Genomic DNA, 18,802 nt, shown 5'->3' with positions numbered 1-18,802 from the left:
CCTTTCACATTAAACAAATTAAATCTTAAACCCTCTCTTTTTGACACATCTCATGTGGCAAAAACTCAACATGCTCCACCCAAGCTTAACAAATCAAAAGGAAAAAAGGTTAGTCATTTCATTTCTCAGAACAGCTCAGCAATTGTCCTCTCCGGTGTTTTGCTCCAGCCCTGAAAACCTGTGTTTAAGGAACAAAATCAATTTAATCATCATGTCAAATCTCCTCCAACTCGTTGCTCCATTGAACTCTGGATCCTTGGAATTTCCTGAAAACAAAACCTTTACTCAACTCTCCCCTATGTGATCCAATCTGTGTCATGACACAAAATAAACTTAAACAGCACAGTTATTAATCATGTGTTACCTCAGTTAATGGTAACTTGAGTTACATCAATGTTTCCCTTTAGCATTTTATAATGTATTAATATGGTCTAACCCAAATCAACAAAGCAGAAATTCACTCAAAGGAACATCAGCATCCCCAGATTTAAGTCTTCCACTTCTCCTGTTTGTCAACCTTTATTTATTTCCCCCTTGGTCCAACCACTCACATTCACTCCCATGCATTCACACATGATATTTTTTTTGCTGATCTGCAGCCTTCACAAGACGTCATCAGATGCTCCACATCAGCAAAATCAGTTCAATCATTTGTTTTATTTCGTTTTCCTTTTTAGGAAAATAGTTCTCTATACTTTTGACTGGATTGAATCGATCAATCCATTTTTAGACAGAGACTCGCCGCCGATCAGTCTCTGATTGTAATCAATTATAATCCGTACTGCCCACCTGATTTTCGTACTTGGTAACTTTGTCAGCGCCGTCCGCTCACTCTCTTCCAGGCCTGCTTAGAACAAAAATGAAAAAGAGAGCTGATTATTAGCTCATCAAAGTACCAAACAAAATCACCTGACAGGTTTTTTTCCTGAGTGCACTTACTACTACAAAAAATTTTTGGGGCCCCTCTCAGACCTATCCCTGCCTTAATGAAACACCCTCTCTGGAAATAAAACAACAGCCTCAAAAATCTGAAACAATCTTAAATTTCACCCGTTCAACACACCGAAAACCTCACAAAGATCAAAGACCGTTTTCATTCAGCACAAGATAAAAACCAATTTCAACCACATATCATCCTTAAATTATAAATTTCCTGTCCAAATCTGCCCTCTGAACAGACCTGACCACCGTAATCAAATATCCTGATACTTTACCATTATATATTTCTCCCAATACTCTTCAACAGCCACTGCTCTCTCTTGAACTGAACCGAAAGCCTCCGCCACACACGCACACAGGAAGTGTCTTTGTCACTCACTCACTCCAGCTAATTTGCATAAACCCACAGCTCAACAGCCAACTTAACAAGAGGAATACATGTTTTTAAACCTTATCACATCATTGAATTATTTTCATTTTCTTTCTATACTAATCACTTACTTTGATAAATCAGTGCAAGAGCACTCCTGAGTCACTCTTATAGACACTTTTCTTTTGTTTTTCCATCTATTTTAAATCTTTCCATCAATTGTATTAACCATTCACACCATTTTAACCCTCATGAAATTAGCAGGCTGATTTAATTACGTATGTTTGTGTTCTTAGCCAGGTTTTAAGTCATTATCTGTTCATTAATCTTCATGAGCTTGTCTCTGTAAGGTTAGTGCATTTTCTGTTTGTATGTGTGATTCTTATAAATGTTTCTTTATGATCTTTGTGATCTTGTAAATGTTTCTTTTCCAGTGTTCCAAACTCCTTTTGACAGGGTGTGTTTTCTCTTTTGGCTCATCACTGGTCATTGTGAATGACATTTCCCCTTCTGCCTGTGCCCAGTGGCCTTACCTGTTAAATCCGCCTCCTCCAGTGACTCCAAGGTCACTCCGGGACTTAGGTTCGAGCAATCGTGACTGCGCCTTGCCTTAGGTTGTCCCAGGGTTTCGAGGTGGGATCTTACCGGTCATGGGCTGTCCAGCCTTCCATGCCCGCCTACTACAGGAGCCAACTGGGCAAGAGTGTTATCAGGCCTAGGGGACACACTGGTTCTGGAAATTAAAGGAGTGTAAACTGCTTTCTTTATTAAACTTTCCAACAATAATTTCACATGTAACAGTTTGTGTACGTGCATTTTCAATTCATTAATGTAATTGTTAGTTCCTGTATTTATTTCTCTCAGTCTGTCTCTTTTCTAAAACCTGTAATTAATATAATTTTATTACTTTATTACTTTTTCTTAAAACATGCATTCGCTTCATCTTCTTAGAGTTTAACTCATCTGTCTATTTCTCTGGGTGCTCCCTGACATCATCAGTCACACACACACCTTCCTCTCACACACACTTTTAAATAGAGCTCTTCCAAACATCAGGACAACTAACACTTCTCCACGGACAGGACCATTCTTTAGGTCAGTTTTATAGCATCAGTCACCCAATAATCTCTTAACTGGGCTTCCCAAGTACATATACTTATGTATTTTCAATCGGAAAAATACACTCAACCTGTCATAACATCTCTCATGGATTTCTTGAATTAAAAGCACTTTCAAACTTTAAAACATCCTACTTTTCCTCACACAAGAAATATATTTCATACCCCTTTCTTTCATACACACTTTTAAAGGTTCTAACCTCTTTAGTCATTCAGTAATCGCCTCACACACACTGCCTTTTCTCTCTCAAACTGCCATTTTCCACTCACTCTAGACAAATCATGCAGAGTCACTCAAATCAAATACTGACAGCATTCACACAGTTAAAATCACACAAAATACGCTTTCATACGAGTATTTTGGACATGCCTTCCATGATCAGAAAGAGCAAGTCAAAAGAAAAAGAAAAGAAAACTGAAACCTCTCATCATCCTCGCAGCTTCTCCCCACACACACATAACTGAAAAAATAAAACACACCAACATTTATGGCTCACGAAATATACATCTATCAAAATTCAGTCATTTACTATGCATCCACACTAATATATTCACACTGTATTTACACTCTCATAATAAGCTCTTATATACAGGCATTTAGCAAAAAGCTCTCAGTCCTCTCAAAATTGAAACCACCCTCTCTGCGCCGTCACTGCTGCTCATTTGCATTTACACACACAATCAGTGCACTTCCGGCTGTGCATGACTGACACAGAGACTGATCCTACTCATAGATCTCATATTTTATATTACAGACGCCTTAAATTACAACTGCACAGATTTTTTTTAGGGCCTTGTCGCTCCTACAAATTTCGAAAATTTACCATAACCGACTCGAACGGGCAAACCTCAGGTTTTTGCAATCAATTCACCAGACCAGACTCGAACTGCTCTGTCCAGATTTCTAGCCCTAACTTAATTTACCGGTAGCCAAAAAGCGCAAGAATAGGGGACTTGAACCCCTAGCTTATCTCAGGATGCCCTGTACCCCACGGTCAAGCCAAACCGAGCTAACCCTACTCGCCGGTAGGTCAACAATGCGGCGTCCGCATCGAGGAGGGATCGCAACGTCCGGCTATGCGCTTCTTAACAGACGCCCGCTGTCGTCCTAGACAAATTTAGAATAATTTGAAACAACAATCTACACCCAACACAGGATTAAGATTGAGGACAACCCTCAACAGTTTTAGAGATTCCCCAGTCCTCTTCGGATGTTGCCCGAAACTATCCCTAGTCATCGCTAGGTGAAGGATAGATTTCTCTATCCAGCAGGGAGCGTCACCTCCGAGAAAGTTCTTAAGGGTTGCATAACCAATGGGACTTGAACCCACACGATAACCAAATTCCCTATCATTCTAAAGTTCACTTCGCAGTCCAACTGCTTTAATTCTCTTTTCATTCCTTTATTCTCATTACTCAGTACTGTCACTTATACTTCATTATCATTACTTCAACCGGTAAACTTCATCAAAATTTCGCCAAAATTAAAAACAGACATTTACCAGTAATTCCAGTGAGTAGACTTTAATTTGACATGCCCAATGTGACACCTTTTGAAATATATTTCAACAGGCAGTGTCTTACCTTTAAATGCCCCGGGAATGCCTGCTCACTTTCACCACTGATTACCGCCTGCCCGTCCAATTACCACGGACCCCGGATCTCACCAAAACCCCAACATTCCCTCTCTCTCACCGGAACGAGCCCCAAATGTTAGGGTTCAATGTTGAGAGAAGAATCCATAAAACCACAGATCCAGGCGTGTGCAATTTAGACGGCATTTTAATGAACACATGTGTGAGTTCAACAACCCAATCAGTGTTGAACTGAACTTACAATCATGAGACAAGGTTTTATATGGGTACAATAACAAAGCCCCCTCTTTTACAAAAATAGACAATAGTACAGCTTACGTCAATCCAAACCACAAAATGTTCCCTGACCTTTAACATTGCTCTAAAAACATTGTCTTCGGTCGGTGCTTCCCCTCTTCGCTGTCGCTCGTCTGGTGCACTTCCTCTAAGTACGTCGGCACACTTCTGCATTTCTGTGTGTATGTGTCTGCAGTGTATGCTACGTGCGTGTCATGACCTCTCACTATTTGTCTGTGTGTACGTGCAGAGTTTGCATCTGCTTTCTGAACCTTAGTTGACCTCAACTTAAGCAACCAACCAGGCTAAGGCCATCCTGTGTGTAATGATCTTAACTTCTATGTAAAATGTATAAACTCATTATACAAACCCAGACTCTGGTTTTGGTTTCACTTTTGCAAAAGCACGCCGTTTCCTGTCAGCCTGCAACTCAGTTTTCTCACCCACGGAAGACTATATGTAAGAATATAAAACATTCGAAAACCTTTAAATTTTAGAACAACCTGTAATAAACCTGTTAATATTTGATTATGATAACCCCTGTAATATAAATTATAACTGAACCTGTAATAAAAACTAATATAATACCAATATATTTGAACATCTGAATGCATCTGAATGCAACATCACATGAAATGGTAATGACGATTATAAAATAGCAACAAATAATAGCAGGACAATATTTCTATTCCTGACACTTTCATGAGTGTGTGTGCAAACACTGACTGACATGTGGCCTTTTGTCATCAGTTAAATAGACCACTAAAAGGCTACATTAAATTTAATGAGGGCTCATGGTGCCAGGTGACAGGAGTTACATTCCTGAGCTTTCAGCTCTCGAAGCTGAAAAGCCCCCGCTTTCCTTTAGAGCATTTTTTCCTGTTTGTGTCGCATTTAAGACATTTTGGGGGCCTGTCAGTTAATATGAGAGTGCTGCATGGAGACAATGTGGCCTGTGAGGATCATGGTGTCACTCCTTCAATGACTTATCAGTGTGTTTGGGCTGCGCCTTAAATATTAATGGAGCCGAAAAGTGCCCGGAGTGGAATGAGTTTGTGGCAGTGTGGATGCTTTGTGATGATGGTGATTAGCAGAGAGAAGGAAGACAATACTCTGCTGTGGAGTACCGCAGAGACGCAGATGATCATGTCTGGTACCGCCTTAGTTTTAGTTCACTTTCAAGCCGCCTCTGGTCCTGTTGTGTGTTGCTCATGAATATTCATTTTCCGGCTGAGATGAAACTAAATTTAACTTTAAACCATCTGTTTGACAATAGTGAAAGGTACTAGGTCATAATAAAAGTAATCATTTATATTACAATATTTTAAGGTGGTTGTTTCACATGGTTTCACAAATATACAAGGTAGAATATACTTTATACATACAGTGTGAAATGTACTGATGCTTATGAGAGTCTAGACAGACTAATTTATAAACATTTCTTCAGTAAAAAAAAAAAAAAAAAAAAACCTCACAAAAGAATGAAGTCGTTAAAGGGTTTGTGTTCCGTGACAAACTCTTTGCTGCTTCTGGCTGCACGCCTGCCTTTTGATCAGCAGTTTTACATTTTCTTCAGCAGATTTAGCAGCTATTCAAACCAAAGTCAGCCATGCATTAAAGCAGCACAGCTGGCTTTGTTGGTAGTGTCTTGCTTCAGGTACTTACGAAACATGAAATATAAAAGATTTAGCAGGTGTTCAAACCAATATCGGGTTCTTGAATTTTAAGCTTTTTCACATGCTAAATCGCTGAACAGTAGTGTATCAGTAGTTTGTCTGGGTAGACCCAGAAGTTTGGAGTTCTGCGTCTATCCTGGGGTCGTCTACCAGCTACTTCTGTTTGAAGCAAAGGAGCAGCGGCTATATTTTAAGGTGAGGCCGGACATCTATCTCTAAGGCAAAACAAACTCATTCTGGATGCTTGTATCCACCATACCGTTTTTTTAGTTACTTCCCAATCTCATCACCAGAGCTGAGAAATATAGATTAATTGACTGACGAATTAAAAGTTTGCTCTCACTTGTCCACAGTGGGCCAGTGCATCCAAATAAACTGGTCAGGTAGGACCTATAGTGCTATACCTGGAATCGAAACACCAGGCACTACACTCCAGACTAGGGGTGTCAAACTTGTGGCCCCAGCAAACGAGATAATTTCATATGTCAGTCGGTATGTGTGAGCCGAATCTTCAGCCCTGCTGAGAATCCATACAGGCAAATGTGAGACTTTATTTTGATGGGCACATGTTGCAACCAATCATATGCAAAGATGGACTGGGATCAAGAAAGAAGGGGGGCAGAGATGTAGAAATGTGTGCATGTAGCACAGAGCCATGGCTCAGTGTCTGAGTGTCAAAATGAGTGTGGCAGGCCCGAATGTGTGCTTGAAGCACATAATCTAACTTGCCATAAACAAGCACAAACAGAAATGTTGGACTTTTAACTGTATTTTCATAAGTTTTACAGTTTTTGCTACTGATAAAAACCTCCCATGGCCATTCATACTACACAAAGTAATTAAGCAATAAACAACTAGAGACAAAAGTTTGGAACATGTCTGAAGCAGGCTATAGAAAATTCAGTTTTTTTACAACTACAGGCTGTAGTGATGTGTCGGTTGCGAACGAAATGAACGACGCGAGCCGCGTTTTTTTTCCTTCTCTCACCCTCTCTCCCACTTTTGTTCCGCTTCACTCCGCACACGAGCCTTGTGCTTTGAGCTGGGCAGAGGGGGGAGGGGCGGTAGTTACACTGGCAGTAGCACGGGAACAGAGCCGGAGGGAGAGACGGAGAAAGAGAGCCAGGGACAACAACGTCACATTAGAAAGGTATAGTAATCATCCACAACTATTTTAAGTTGCGGATGATAAAGGATTCAGAAAGTTTATTCATGCAGGCATATTTTAATTTATATTTGTGTTGTGGTTTGCAGTGTTTTGTGTTGTTTCACTTTAAATTTGTTTAAAAGGAAAAAGCTGAAAATTTAAATAGTTAAAAGTTGAAATGTGAATATTTGGTTTTTGTATTATATGATTTATTTATTACATTTTATGTGGAGTGAATAAATAAAAATATATTTAAGGTGGCCCCTAGAGGCAAAGCACGTACAAACTCCAAAACACGTAAAAACTCAGAAGCACGTAAAAACTCCAAAACACGTACAAAACCCAACAGAAGTGCTCCAGGATGCTAGGTGCAGTGTTGAGCTTTTTTTACGTAGTGGCGACACAAGCCAAGAAGTACCAACGACCGGATTTGGTGTGTGGTAGTAACAGATAAATGAACATTTTTTAAAATTATTTGAATATATATGAGTGCTTGTGTATAAATACACAAACAATACACATATGCTTTCAGTTGTGTAATTTCAGTGATCTAGGTAGCTCTGTCTTGGAAGTTCAGTTAACGCTAGAAATGTGTTTTGGCATTTGTACGTGCTTTGTCTCTAGGGGCCACCGCATATATTTATATATGAACATATATAAACAAAACCACTTTTTTTTTTTTCACATTAGTAATTCTTTTTGTGCAAAATTTTATATTATTGTCAATAATAAATTAATTAAAGCAACAAAACAACCTGAAGAGCCGGTTTGGAGCCGAAAGAGCCAACTCTTTTTAGTGAGCTGAGCCGAAAGACCCGGTTCTCTAAAAAGAGCCAGAAATCCCATCACTAACAGGCTGGGCAATGAGCTACCAGACGTTTCTTACAATCTGATTTCAAAGAGTTCTGACAGATTGCTTTCTTTGTCAGCTTTTTCTCTATCATGTAGAAAAACAGTTAAATTAAAGTTAAAGTTCTTTACACTGATACACAGGGGAGTTTCACTGGTCCGGCCCACTTAAGATCGAAGTGGTCTCTATTTGGCCTGTGATGTAAAATGAGTGTGACTACCCTGCTCTAGACCCTTAATGGAGCTCCAACCTGTGAGCCTTTTGTGGCTGAGCCTTGAGCAGTGTATGAATCAGGTACAGCCTAAATAAATGACACAGATGCAACACCCTGGGTCACGATCCCTGCCATTGCAAAGTCATAAGTTAAACTACACAAATTTCGCACCCTCATTACAAAAGGTACTTTACCACACACTTATGTGATTGGACAATGCTGCATTCTTTCATGTGACACTGAATTTGATCTGAGTTTGGCTTTACTATAATTGATCTGCTACTGTAAAGCAGCTGTGAGGTTGCTTGTAGAGCTTTAGGAAAATGTATGAAATGTAATGAAATCCTGCTTAATCCTGTGAGGGCTAAATCCTTATTTATAACAGTAACTGTACCTTAAACATAACTGGTGTTTTTGAAGGAAAAAAAAAAAAGATTGCAGATAGTTTGTATGTTTCAGAATGTTTCTCTTCCTCCAAGACCAGTCTGAATAATGAGCACAGCATGTACTGATCATAACCTTGCAAGGAGCAGCAGTGATAACCAGTTGGTTGGGATGACACGCAGTGAAGTATTCAGGTCGAGTTATTTTATTCTCCAGAAGTAATGACATCTCCATGAACCTTAGCAACATGAATGACTTAACTGTAATGCTTCATGCCTAGCTGTGCCATCCAGTTAACTAAGAAAATTCAAGTGGATTTTAAATGAATACACTGAGTTTATGGGGTTTTCTGGTGGCCCACCCTACCGTCTTTTACTCATCCAGACCATGTGGGCATCACTGTTGACCATAGCCACCTTGAGCTGAGCTAATCCTGGATGCTTATTGTGTAGAGAGGACTCTTTTTATGAAGCTCACAGGACTTTTATATCCTCTACCTGACTCTAATCAAATCTAACCAAGTTTAGTACGACTCTGGTGTGAAGGTTTTTGCATCAAGATATCAGCTTTATTAGTTAGTAGAGATGTAAAGTTAACTGCTATTGCTCTTAACATTGCAAGCTTTCCAGTGACAAACTTGCAACATGCTTTTAGTGTGAAGCTCTTTTAGTCAGTGTGTTGTTTTAACCTGCCACCCACAGCACAAAGCCTTAAAAACTTTGCAGACTTTTTCTTTTTCTTTTCCTCGTTCATTACCCACGTGTGGACACGTTCCCCATCTGTTCTCCGAGATTATTCTGTTGTTTTTCATGCCCATCCTTTTTCCGTCCATTTCAATTACTTTCTTTCCTTTTACCACCCGCCCACGTCCTGCGTCCACAAAACTAAACATGTGCACACATTAGCCGAAAACTTTTCCCCCTTCTCCTTGTCTTGTTTTTCAAGGTCTTGTTGAGCAGCAAGAAAATCCCCAGAGGAATATCGTGGCGATGTGTGCTGAAATTTTAATCAGGAGGAAATGGGGCGGCACAGTACTGCTCCTTTATAGTATGAATTTGCACAGATGGACTCTTGCTGCTTGTCAGATCCATATGCGACACACTGAAGGTGTCTGCAACAGAAAGGGCCTGAAGTAGTGGGATCATGGGGTCAGAAAAGGGAGACAATGAAAGGAAAAAGAAGAAAGGAATGACGAGTAAATGGAGTGGAATCAGTTTAAAAAAAAAAAAAAAAAAAAAAAAAAGTATTTCACTTATCCACACCGTCTAGTCAGTCATCTTACGAATGGGCTGAGGGTGGTCTTCGGTTGACCTAAGAGTTTGAGTACTGCATGAAGGGATGATGTCTTAGAGCACATAAGTCTTCATTTGGAAAAGTCAGGATTTAGATTGAATCTTGAGTTTATACAGTTTTTTTTAACACAATTTCATCTGCTCTAATCAATGTACGAAAGCTGTCCAGTACAGTTATTACAGCTATTAAAGTTGCAGAGTATACAAGTACAATTCATACTAAAATTGGAAATCTAAATCAGGCACTGGGAATGTTTGCGGTGCCATTTATCATCGGAATATATTACTGGCTGCCCCGTTATTCTCAAGGGGTGGTTGCAGCGGGCAGCTCCGCATGTCTGATTTACCAAATCAAATCAAACCTTTCCTTTTGCAACCCTAAAGGGATTTCTCTCTCATCCTGGGACTGAACCGCAGATTTTTTGCTTGTTAGCCAAATGTGTGAATCATTAAACTATGCAGCCATGCCACGTATCAAAAGAGGATATAGTAGTAGTTCTCGTATTTCAGGCAGTCCCAGTTGCCTAAAGTAGGCCTATGCCTCCCAACTCGGGGATTGCTGTTTTTTGAGCTTCATCTAGGGTGTGAGAAGCATGGCAGGTTATTTACTTGGTTAGCTAATTAACTGATAAAAAATAAGCATTAAATGGTTAGCTGTTGGTCTGATATCCACTTTCTTCAGTCTGTATGTCACAGTCGATGAGGACCAGTTTATCACAGTGTTCCCTACAATATATTGCCTCTGACATTAGTGCCAGTTTTGTGATGCCATGCCAATGGCAGCATTTTGGCAGTAGCTGATAGACTGGCATAGAATCTCTTTTAGTTTGGGGAGGGTGTTTGTGGGAAACTGGTATTTGAGTGGTCAAAAAGACAATAAACGAGCTGTTCAAAGTTTTCCACCCCAGAGTTTACCAGACAGTTTCTATGGTTTGCTTGTTTTGTAGTACTCATGGCCCCAAGCTAGAGCATGGCCCCTGGATGTACAACTATAAATTCCTCTTTTGTCAGATTTGGTCATCTTCAACCATCATATTTGTTACACCAGAAACACATTGTTAAGCTTGTGGGAATCTTTTGCCCCCAGATAGAGCAGATATTTTTTCATACAAGGTCATACTGAGTAATGTATATATTAACTTGACAAAAATCTAAACCTAACATAACCCTTAAATTGTGAAAATGATCTCTGGGTCATAGGGGTGGGGGTCCTCACTTTGCAAAAGGGGTGGGGGGAGTCGCTGCCTGAGTCTAAAGGCTTAATCAAAAAGATGAACTTAAAACTAAATCTTTGTGGTTATATACTGTCCATTAGTTTGTTATTCAGGGTCATATTCCTCTAAGCCAGCAGTCTGTTTAATAATTCATGGTATTTCATGCAGTCAGTGGTGCCATTTGTATTTAAAGTGTTTCACTAATTGCCTCCTCCCATCGAGCTAATTATTTCTCCATTGTGCTGTGATCCTGTAATTCACAATGCAGAGTCACTGAAAGTCACTCAGCGTGTAGAATGACTAAGTGCAAGAAGAAACAGCCTCCACCTTTGTATGCTGAGCTGCAGTATATCTGTGTGTGTGTGTGTGTGTGTGTGTGTGTGTGTGTGTGTGTGTATATATAAAGCCTCCACAGGGGTGTGTGTGTGTGTGTGTGTGTGTCAGTCAGGGCATTGATATTCTCCTCACAGGGTTGTCAAGCATGAAATAGAAGAGTACACTTTCTGTGGATAAACTCTCAGCAGAGCATTGTTAGATAGTGAGAGCTGATGCTCTGGAGAAATCTCTTAGCTGACACGGATACTGACGGGGTGAGGTAAAAAAAGACTGAGTGTGCTGCTCTACTGTGTAAACGAGTTATGTTGGTTTTTCACATTTTATCTCATTAACAACAAAAAAGGTGTCTTTTCCCATCCTCCTGCCCATTTCTGTGTGCGAGGTGGCTGAACCTTTGCAGGTTTGGCGTGGGAGGCTGTGCGCTGGTTTGGAACAAAAATGTCTAGCACTTGAGATTCAGCTTCAGTCAATTGGACAATCTATAGTGGATGATTGTGCGAGTTTGCCGTTTTTACTCTTCAATCAATCTCCAATTTTAACTCCGCTTCCACATTACTAACCGCTGGCAAACGTTATTTTTGGTACACATCCAAATTGATCCGTAATCACTGGATTAGCAGATGTTTTAGAGACGTGCTATTCTTCTGTTAGTCAGTCACAACTCTCTGCTCATTCTTGTTATCACCTTGTTTTTTTTTTGTTTGGTTGTTTTTTGTTTTTTTTTAAAGGTTTTGCACAATCAAAGTTACGATTAGCTTTGTGTTTTTTTTTCCCCCCCTTATATTCCAAGTTGGTCAGTAATGCATCTCAATTGCTTAAAAAGCACCAAAATCATAGTCAGTCCTTTCAATTTTGTGTGACCCAATAGTTATCACATTCATCTTAGGGCCTCACCATGCCTGCCGCTTAGTGCCGGACAAACGGCACCTTACGAGAAAGCTGATGCCAAATTTACATCACATCCGCTGTCGCAAGCCACCATTTTTGCTGATCGTGCACCTTTCAACTGACTTTTACTGAAATGGAGAGATGAGTGCACAATCATGTCTCTTTTTATTGCTATTTTAATGATTATATCAGCAGTCCAGAAGCTCAGCGATTCTACAGATGGAGATGCAATAATTTTTTCATATTCACCTTTTTATACCAATCCTGATGTGGAGGTTTTGTCTGAGTTATTTAGTTATTTACACAGCATTAGAAGCTTGGCCCAGAAAAGAACCACTTTTTTTGGGCTGCCAGCAACCATTTGATGTGGTTTGCATGTCTGGCCTGGGTGCCACCTGGATACCTCCTAGGTGAAGTGTTTTAGGCATGTCCTACTACTTACTGGATTAATGGATTTCACCTAAGCATTTACTTCATTGATGGCACTTATTTCCAAAGAATTACTAAAATAGGAGGAACTTGAGGAGCAAAGTTAAACCACGACACCAACTTGCAAGCGTACATAAGAAGCAGCTGGTTGTGACTGAAGCTAGAAGTTCTCTTACATTGCTTGCTTAATAGCTTCAAGCTGAAATGGGTCGAACATGTTGTGAATGACTGTTATAAATCAGGAAGTTCTGGAAGCTCTTCCCTACTTAAAATGTCCTTTTGCCGTACAGTTTTAAGACAGATTGGAGTACAAATTATGAAGATCCGTGGAAATGTGTGCCGTATGTCCACATGGCAGCCAATAAACCGTTCATTGGTTAATCCAGCCATTAGAGCAGAGCAAATGCAGATGTGTCTGTGTGTATGACGGTGCTCATAACCATCCCTCTGTCCGCTTCTGTTTTTCCATCAGGGAGTGAATCGTGCGGGGAAGGACGGTCAGCTGGGACGCAACGGTGTGCGGCGAAAAGACTGGCATGACTATGAAGCAATCAAAAGAGACGCATCTCGATCTGGTTTGTCAAAATCTCTTTTTACAACTTCTGCAAAAATGAAACTTACTGAAGAAAGATGGTTTTGGATTTGCATACACTCCAGTGCGTTGCTCTCCTGGTATCCAGCAGTGGTGTAAATCTGTGCTTTGGATGCATTTCTGGTGCCATAAATACTGTTTATATCTTCTACAATCATCACTGATTGGGTTTAATTTTCTGTTCAGGGAAAACAGCTTTTACACACTGAGTGTAAATTAGTCCAAATGGGTTTATCCCCTGAAATGAGCCGTTAAAGGCTAAAAGTTATTTTCCACTCTTCTTTCCTTTAGGAGGGAAAAGTGGGTAATTTCTGCTTAATGAAACATGCATGTCTGTAGATGATTAGAGTTGTTTTTTGTTCTCCACAGGACCATACTTCTTCTTTTAATGAATCCCCAAAATATGACGATGTAATATTATCCTGAGTGGCTTTTTTTTTTTTGTCGTTTTGTTCTCAAACATTAATCTCTGATTTATATATCCAGAGACAAACTAATATAGTTTAGATTAGTTTTGACTTCAGCTATAGTTAACAAGTGGGTGTGGAGAGTGTTCTAGGATGGATGTAGCTTCTAGGTCTAAAAGGTGGAGCTTTCTAAGCATGAGAAGCGGGCGACTCCTGTGGGTCCAAAAAGGAAGCCTTTTTTTGTGTGTGTGAGAAAACAGACCTGGACTTCTTTGCTTTTAACATTTCCTAATGAGTTCATGGACTCGATTGCTAATTTGAAGTGTTCTTAAATAAAACACAGTATTCATTTGAGTAAATTAGTATCACAGTGAAGTCAAAAAGAAGCACAAAGCAGGGTATAAAGACTGCAAATTCACTGCTAAGGTCAAGTGACTAATATAATTTTAATTCCAGTTATAATTCTGTAATTCTAGTTCGTTAAGTTCTTTTTTTAATCTCGTGCACGCCTCTGTTCCTGTAGTGATGCAGTCACTAAAAGCCCAAATTCACTTACTGTTTAATTTCTCCCCTCTCGTTGAATTTCTGTGGAGAGAATGAAGTGTGAGATTTGCTTGCTCACTTTTGGTCTGTATAGATTGAAGTTTTTGTGATGGAATGTTGTTAATTTGTAGGTAACGGTGAACAGGGGAAGCCGTTCCCCCTGACTGATGCTGACCGGGTCGATCAAGCCTACAGAGAAAACGGCTTCAACATTTACGTCAGCGACCGCATCTCCCTGAACCGCTCCGTTCCTGATATCCGTCATCCAAAGTGAGTTGTGCATTTTTCGGTAGAACACCAAAGAAATTGTGACTTTATAGTCTTATTCATATGTTTAAAGATACATCTGCAGAGTTTCTAGTGTCACTCTGTATATGAGACTGGGACTACACACTACCGGCCTGTGTAGTAAAACTTTGAGTGTTTTACTACATGGGCTGCCATTTGATTAGCAGTAGAGTTTTTACAGAGGTAGACTTCATGAGTCAGTGAATAACTGAGTGCTGTTCAGTGCTGTTCCAACAGGCTTATGTTGGTGATTTTTATCACATCTCAATCTGCCATATCAGTCATTTCTATTGAGTGTGAGGTGGGCACCAGATGAAAAGAAAAAGAGAAAACACTTCTTAAAATTTCTAGCGAAGTGGCCAGTAGCCTCAGGCAAAACTGCCATTTTCTACAAAAAATACATCTCTGTTGGTGTGAGCATTTTCATCATAGAGGCAAAAATGGGCCACACAGGACCAAGGGTCTGCAGGTTTTCATTCCAGCCAAAGACTGCAGCAGGTTATTTTACAGATTGGCACTCCATCAACCGGAGAGGAAAAAATGAATCACCTGCTGTAGTCCTTTAGCTGGATTGAAAACCTGCAGGCTCTCAGCTCTTTGTGTAAGATACATGTTGTGCAAGGCTAATATTTGAAATCAGTGATTCAGATAAGCTTCCTGCTCAACAAGATGCTGATTTACACAAATTAATAGTGAAGGTCAGTGGAAATGTTTCTTTTTTTCTTTTTTTTTTTTTTTGCCTTGAAAAGGACAGGAAAGGCGTTCATAATGTTTAGGTTTAAGCATGAAACACAGGCATACTTGCACAAACACAATCAGTGTGTTCATTGCTGTTTAGCTGAGAGTAGGGATGTCAAACATGAGGCCTGGGGAGCAGCCAGCAGGCTGGTTTTTGGCTTAAAAAACAGTGAAACTTGCATTGAAGTTTGTCTTTTAAAATGAAATGCATTGCTGTTACCAGTGTGGCTATGTTCAGACAGTAAGACTACACAGGAGTGAAAATGTATGGGAAGTCCACACGTCCTCACAGGAAGCTGGCAGCAATGTGGTGACCACAGGCCGTAGAACCAAAGGAAACAAAAAACAACTTAAAGTAGGCCCAAAGTTAAGTTAAGCTTGGGCAGATTGATTCAAGCAACTACTGTTGAGAGTGAAGGATACTGCTGATTGACATTAGAGGGATACAAATAACCGCTAAACTGGTATGTAATTGTAAGGAAAGTAAATGTAATTAATGTGGAGACATAATGATGCAATTGCATTTATTTTACTGAGACATCAGGCTGGTCTGTTCTTAATATTTTTAGGATGCACTTGTAGTTCTTTAGAGAGGGCATTTGATTCTGTTCTTTTCTTCCTTCCTTTTGATGTTTAGTTTTACTACCTCAGGGATCGATTGGGGCTGTATGTGGCCCATGAACTAAAATAAGTGTGACACCTCTGGCTTAGAGCTAGCGTATAGTTGGTACATTGGCTGTTTGGGTCAGATAAGGAGGTCAAATTCCTACCAATGATTAACTGTGTCTGAACACAACTTTAGGCTTAAACACTACATTTGGTTTAGTTTGAATGTCCAAAAAAGGAGCCTTGATGTGTCCGTCCATAACGTCATCTGACCTGTTGTTTGACTTGAACAAAGAAGAGTTGACTCGAAAGTTCAGACCTGATGAAATTCCACAGCAATAAAAAAAAAAAAAAAAAAGAGGAAAAATGTTGTAAAGCTCTGTTTAACCAGAGTGAAAGCTTAATGAGTTTGGAATGGATACTTTTTCTGCAATACAAGAACATTATGCTATTTAGCAACTTCAAAATCCAAATGGTTAAATATCCTCCTTTTAATGCGCTGTTTAAAAAGTCTGTTTACTCTAATTTATTTAACTTTATGAACATAACATTTTTCACAAATTGAAATCTTTTGATTAAGTGACAAATGTGCACTAAGATCCACAAGTTTGATGTTTGATAATCACCAACAACTGCATCATGTTCACTTTATTTTCATTTTACAATGACCAGAGCTTAACTGGCATCCGTGCTGAAATTGACGTACTCATCAACCCAGCAATCTACCAGTTTCATGCAGGCATCATCCGACTCTCCTGACACGTGCTGACATGATAAAAGTAGCCAAAACTGAGAAAATTGTCATAGAAACTCAAATTACTTTAATTTGTGAATACATCAACACTACTTATTGAACTTAAAGAGTTGGTGCATTTGAGTTTAGCATGTGGTCAAAATCTGCTATGAAGGCTTGAAAGAGTTTAGTGATTTCTAGAGGAAACGTCCAAAGTGAAGCAAATACCGATTTCGATGTAAAGCAGAAAGCCATTGTTAGACACCAGGACAATTCTGCCCTAACCAAAACATACTTGGCAATGTTTGCACCTTTAATATCCAGGCTGGCTTTGGTCCAACTCATTACGACGAGCACTGTTTTGAACAATTGCTCCGATTATCAACCTGACCAGCCTATTCACAGGAGAAAGTTAGCTTTACACACGGAAGTTGATAATGCACCATGTGTCGCCCATGTACTTATAAACCATGTTCTTGATAGTAATTAACAGTGTCATTGATGTCCCCCTGTGTGCAAGGTGTTATGAAGTGACAGAACACGTGTGCCAAGTTGTACGGGAGCAGCTTTCAGTCTGGCTGCTGTGGGGCTGCGACTGTTTTTCAACAAGGATTTTCTTGGGAGGAGGACAAGTTCAGAGGATGGAGAAAGTGGGAAGTCTGGCTCTTTTTGTTGGTCACAGTGAAGCAACAGGGAAGCTTAATAAACAACATAAACTCAAAAACCCTTTATGACCCCCATTTCCTGCCATGGTTATTGAACTGGATGGAATGAATAACATATTGATGATTTTGCTAATCTGTGGCCAAGAGGTCATTAGAGTCTGGGATTATCACCTTTGGAGCTTAAATAAATGTCTGGCTTTACTGTTGAAGTTTGCAGAAACCTCATGGAATAAAAAGGGTGTGAAAACAATTTTGTTCTGTGAGAACATGAATGTGCATAGCAAACGTCACCCATCAGTTCTCATGTTTCTAGTTAAAGGAGGGGTTAATTTGTGGAAGCATTCAGAAGGCAGATTTTATGAGCAAGAAATGTGTTAACTTCATTGATTGGAGGTCTTTTTTTTTTTTTTTTTTTTTTTTTTTTTTGATTGGAGGTCATTTTAATCAATTCTGTTATCTTTGTTTGATTACTCCGAGATGGAAGATGATCCAAAGGCAAAGCTTTGCTCAAACTTCTAATAAAGCCAAATTCTGCAATTCCTGAAACGGTCACTTGAGGCTCTCTCCTAAAGCAGGTCTATTCCCATAAACATCCATGGAAAATACTGCAGCTTTATAGCAGAAATGAATGCGTTACTAGCCTGGTACAAAAGGCATGTTATATCACTGTTGCTAGTTCAACATCTTCATAACATTTTTACAGGAGGTATGATTTTTATAACGCATCTTTTTAAATTTTATCGAGGCCTGTTCATTATCAAAGGTTTTACCTGTTTTGAGTGACAGATTCGTGCCAAGTAGGCTGCTAGCAGTCCACTAGGCCTCACTGCAGCTCACTAACTGGGCCTTGTGACTGTTTTTCTAATGTTTTTGCCTTATGGAACATATTTAATATCTGACAAATAAAAACTGTTGTGTGGTACAGTCCATCCAAGAAGTCTGTGCTTCAGTTTGGACAATGACATTGTAGAATATTTAAGCTGTTTTGCAGCACTGATTAGCAGAAAAAAATAAACCATGGTGGGGACCAGAATTGGGAGTCGGACCCAGCATGTTTTTCTTCTACAGTTTATGCCTAAAACTAGAAAAGATCAGTTGAAGAATAACATAAACAAACAACAAGTGCAGCAGCTAGCACTTCTACATTAACAACTGCTTGGCTTTACTCTTCGTGAATAAGATGAGACAAGATGTTTGTTTCTTTGTTTACTGCCCCGGTGTCGTGGACTTGATGCGTTGATGAGGTGCACATTAAGCGGAGCATTTTCTCTGCAGAGTAAAGTATTCAAAGACAGATGCTGTAGAAGCACGGCGAGCCATATGGGCCCGTGTTTGCAGTACAGAGTGCTGGGTTCTTTCCAGCTTCTCCTCTGACTCATTTAAGAACAAAATACTGAAAATAAACACAACGACAACACTATAAATATCATCTGCTTAACAGCTTTGGAACTGGTGACCCGATTCGTCACAGATCAGCCTTCAGCTCTTTCCCTCTACCTGAC

The 18,802-nt window shown here is 39.7% G+C and overlaps 1 protein-coding gene across 1 annotated transcript in view; it reads left to right on the top strand.

The window, feature by feature from the left end:
- LOC116328524 (polypeptide N-acetylgalactosaminyltransferase 10-like) overlaps nucleotides 1-18,802 on the top strand; it is a 118,842-nt gene that overhangs the window by 31,900 nt on the left and 68,140 nt on the right. The window contains exons 2-3 of the mRNA XM_031750337.2: nucleotides 13,201-13,303; nucleotides 14,402-14,540. Coding sequence (XP_031606197.2) covers nucleotides 13,201-13,303; nucleotides 14,402-14,540 — 242 coding nt within the window. The remainder of the gene's footprint in view (nucleotides 1-13,200; nucleotides 13,304-14,401; nucleotides 14,541-18,802) is intronic.

This window comes from Oreochromis aureus, linkage group 10, assembly GCF_013358895.1.
Source record: "Oreochromis aureus strain Israel breed Guangdong linkage group 10, ZZ_aureus, whole genome shotgun sequence".
NCBI lineage: Eukaryota > Metazoa > Chordata > Actinopteri > Cichliformes > Cichlidae > Oreochromis > Oreochromis aureus.
The sequence above is the reverse complement of the archived record's forward strand: the minus strand, read 5'-3'. Positions and strand labels throughout refer to the sequence as shown.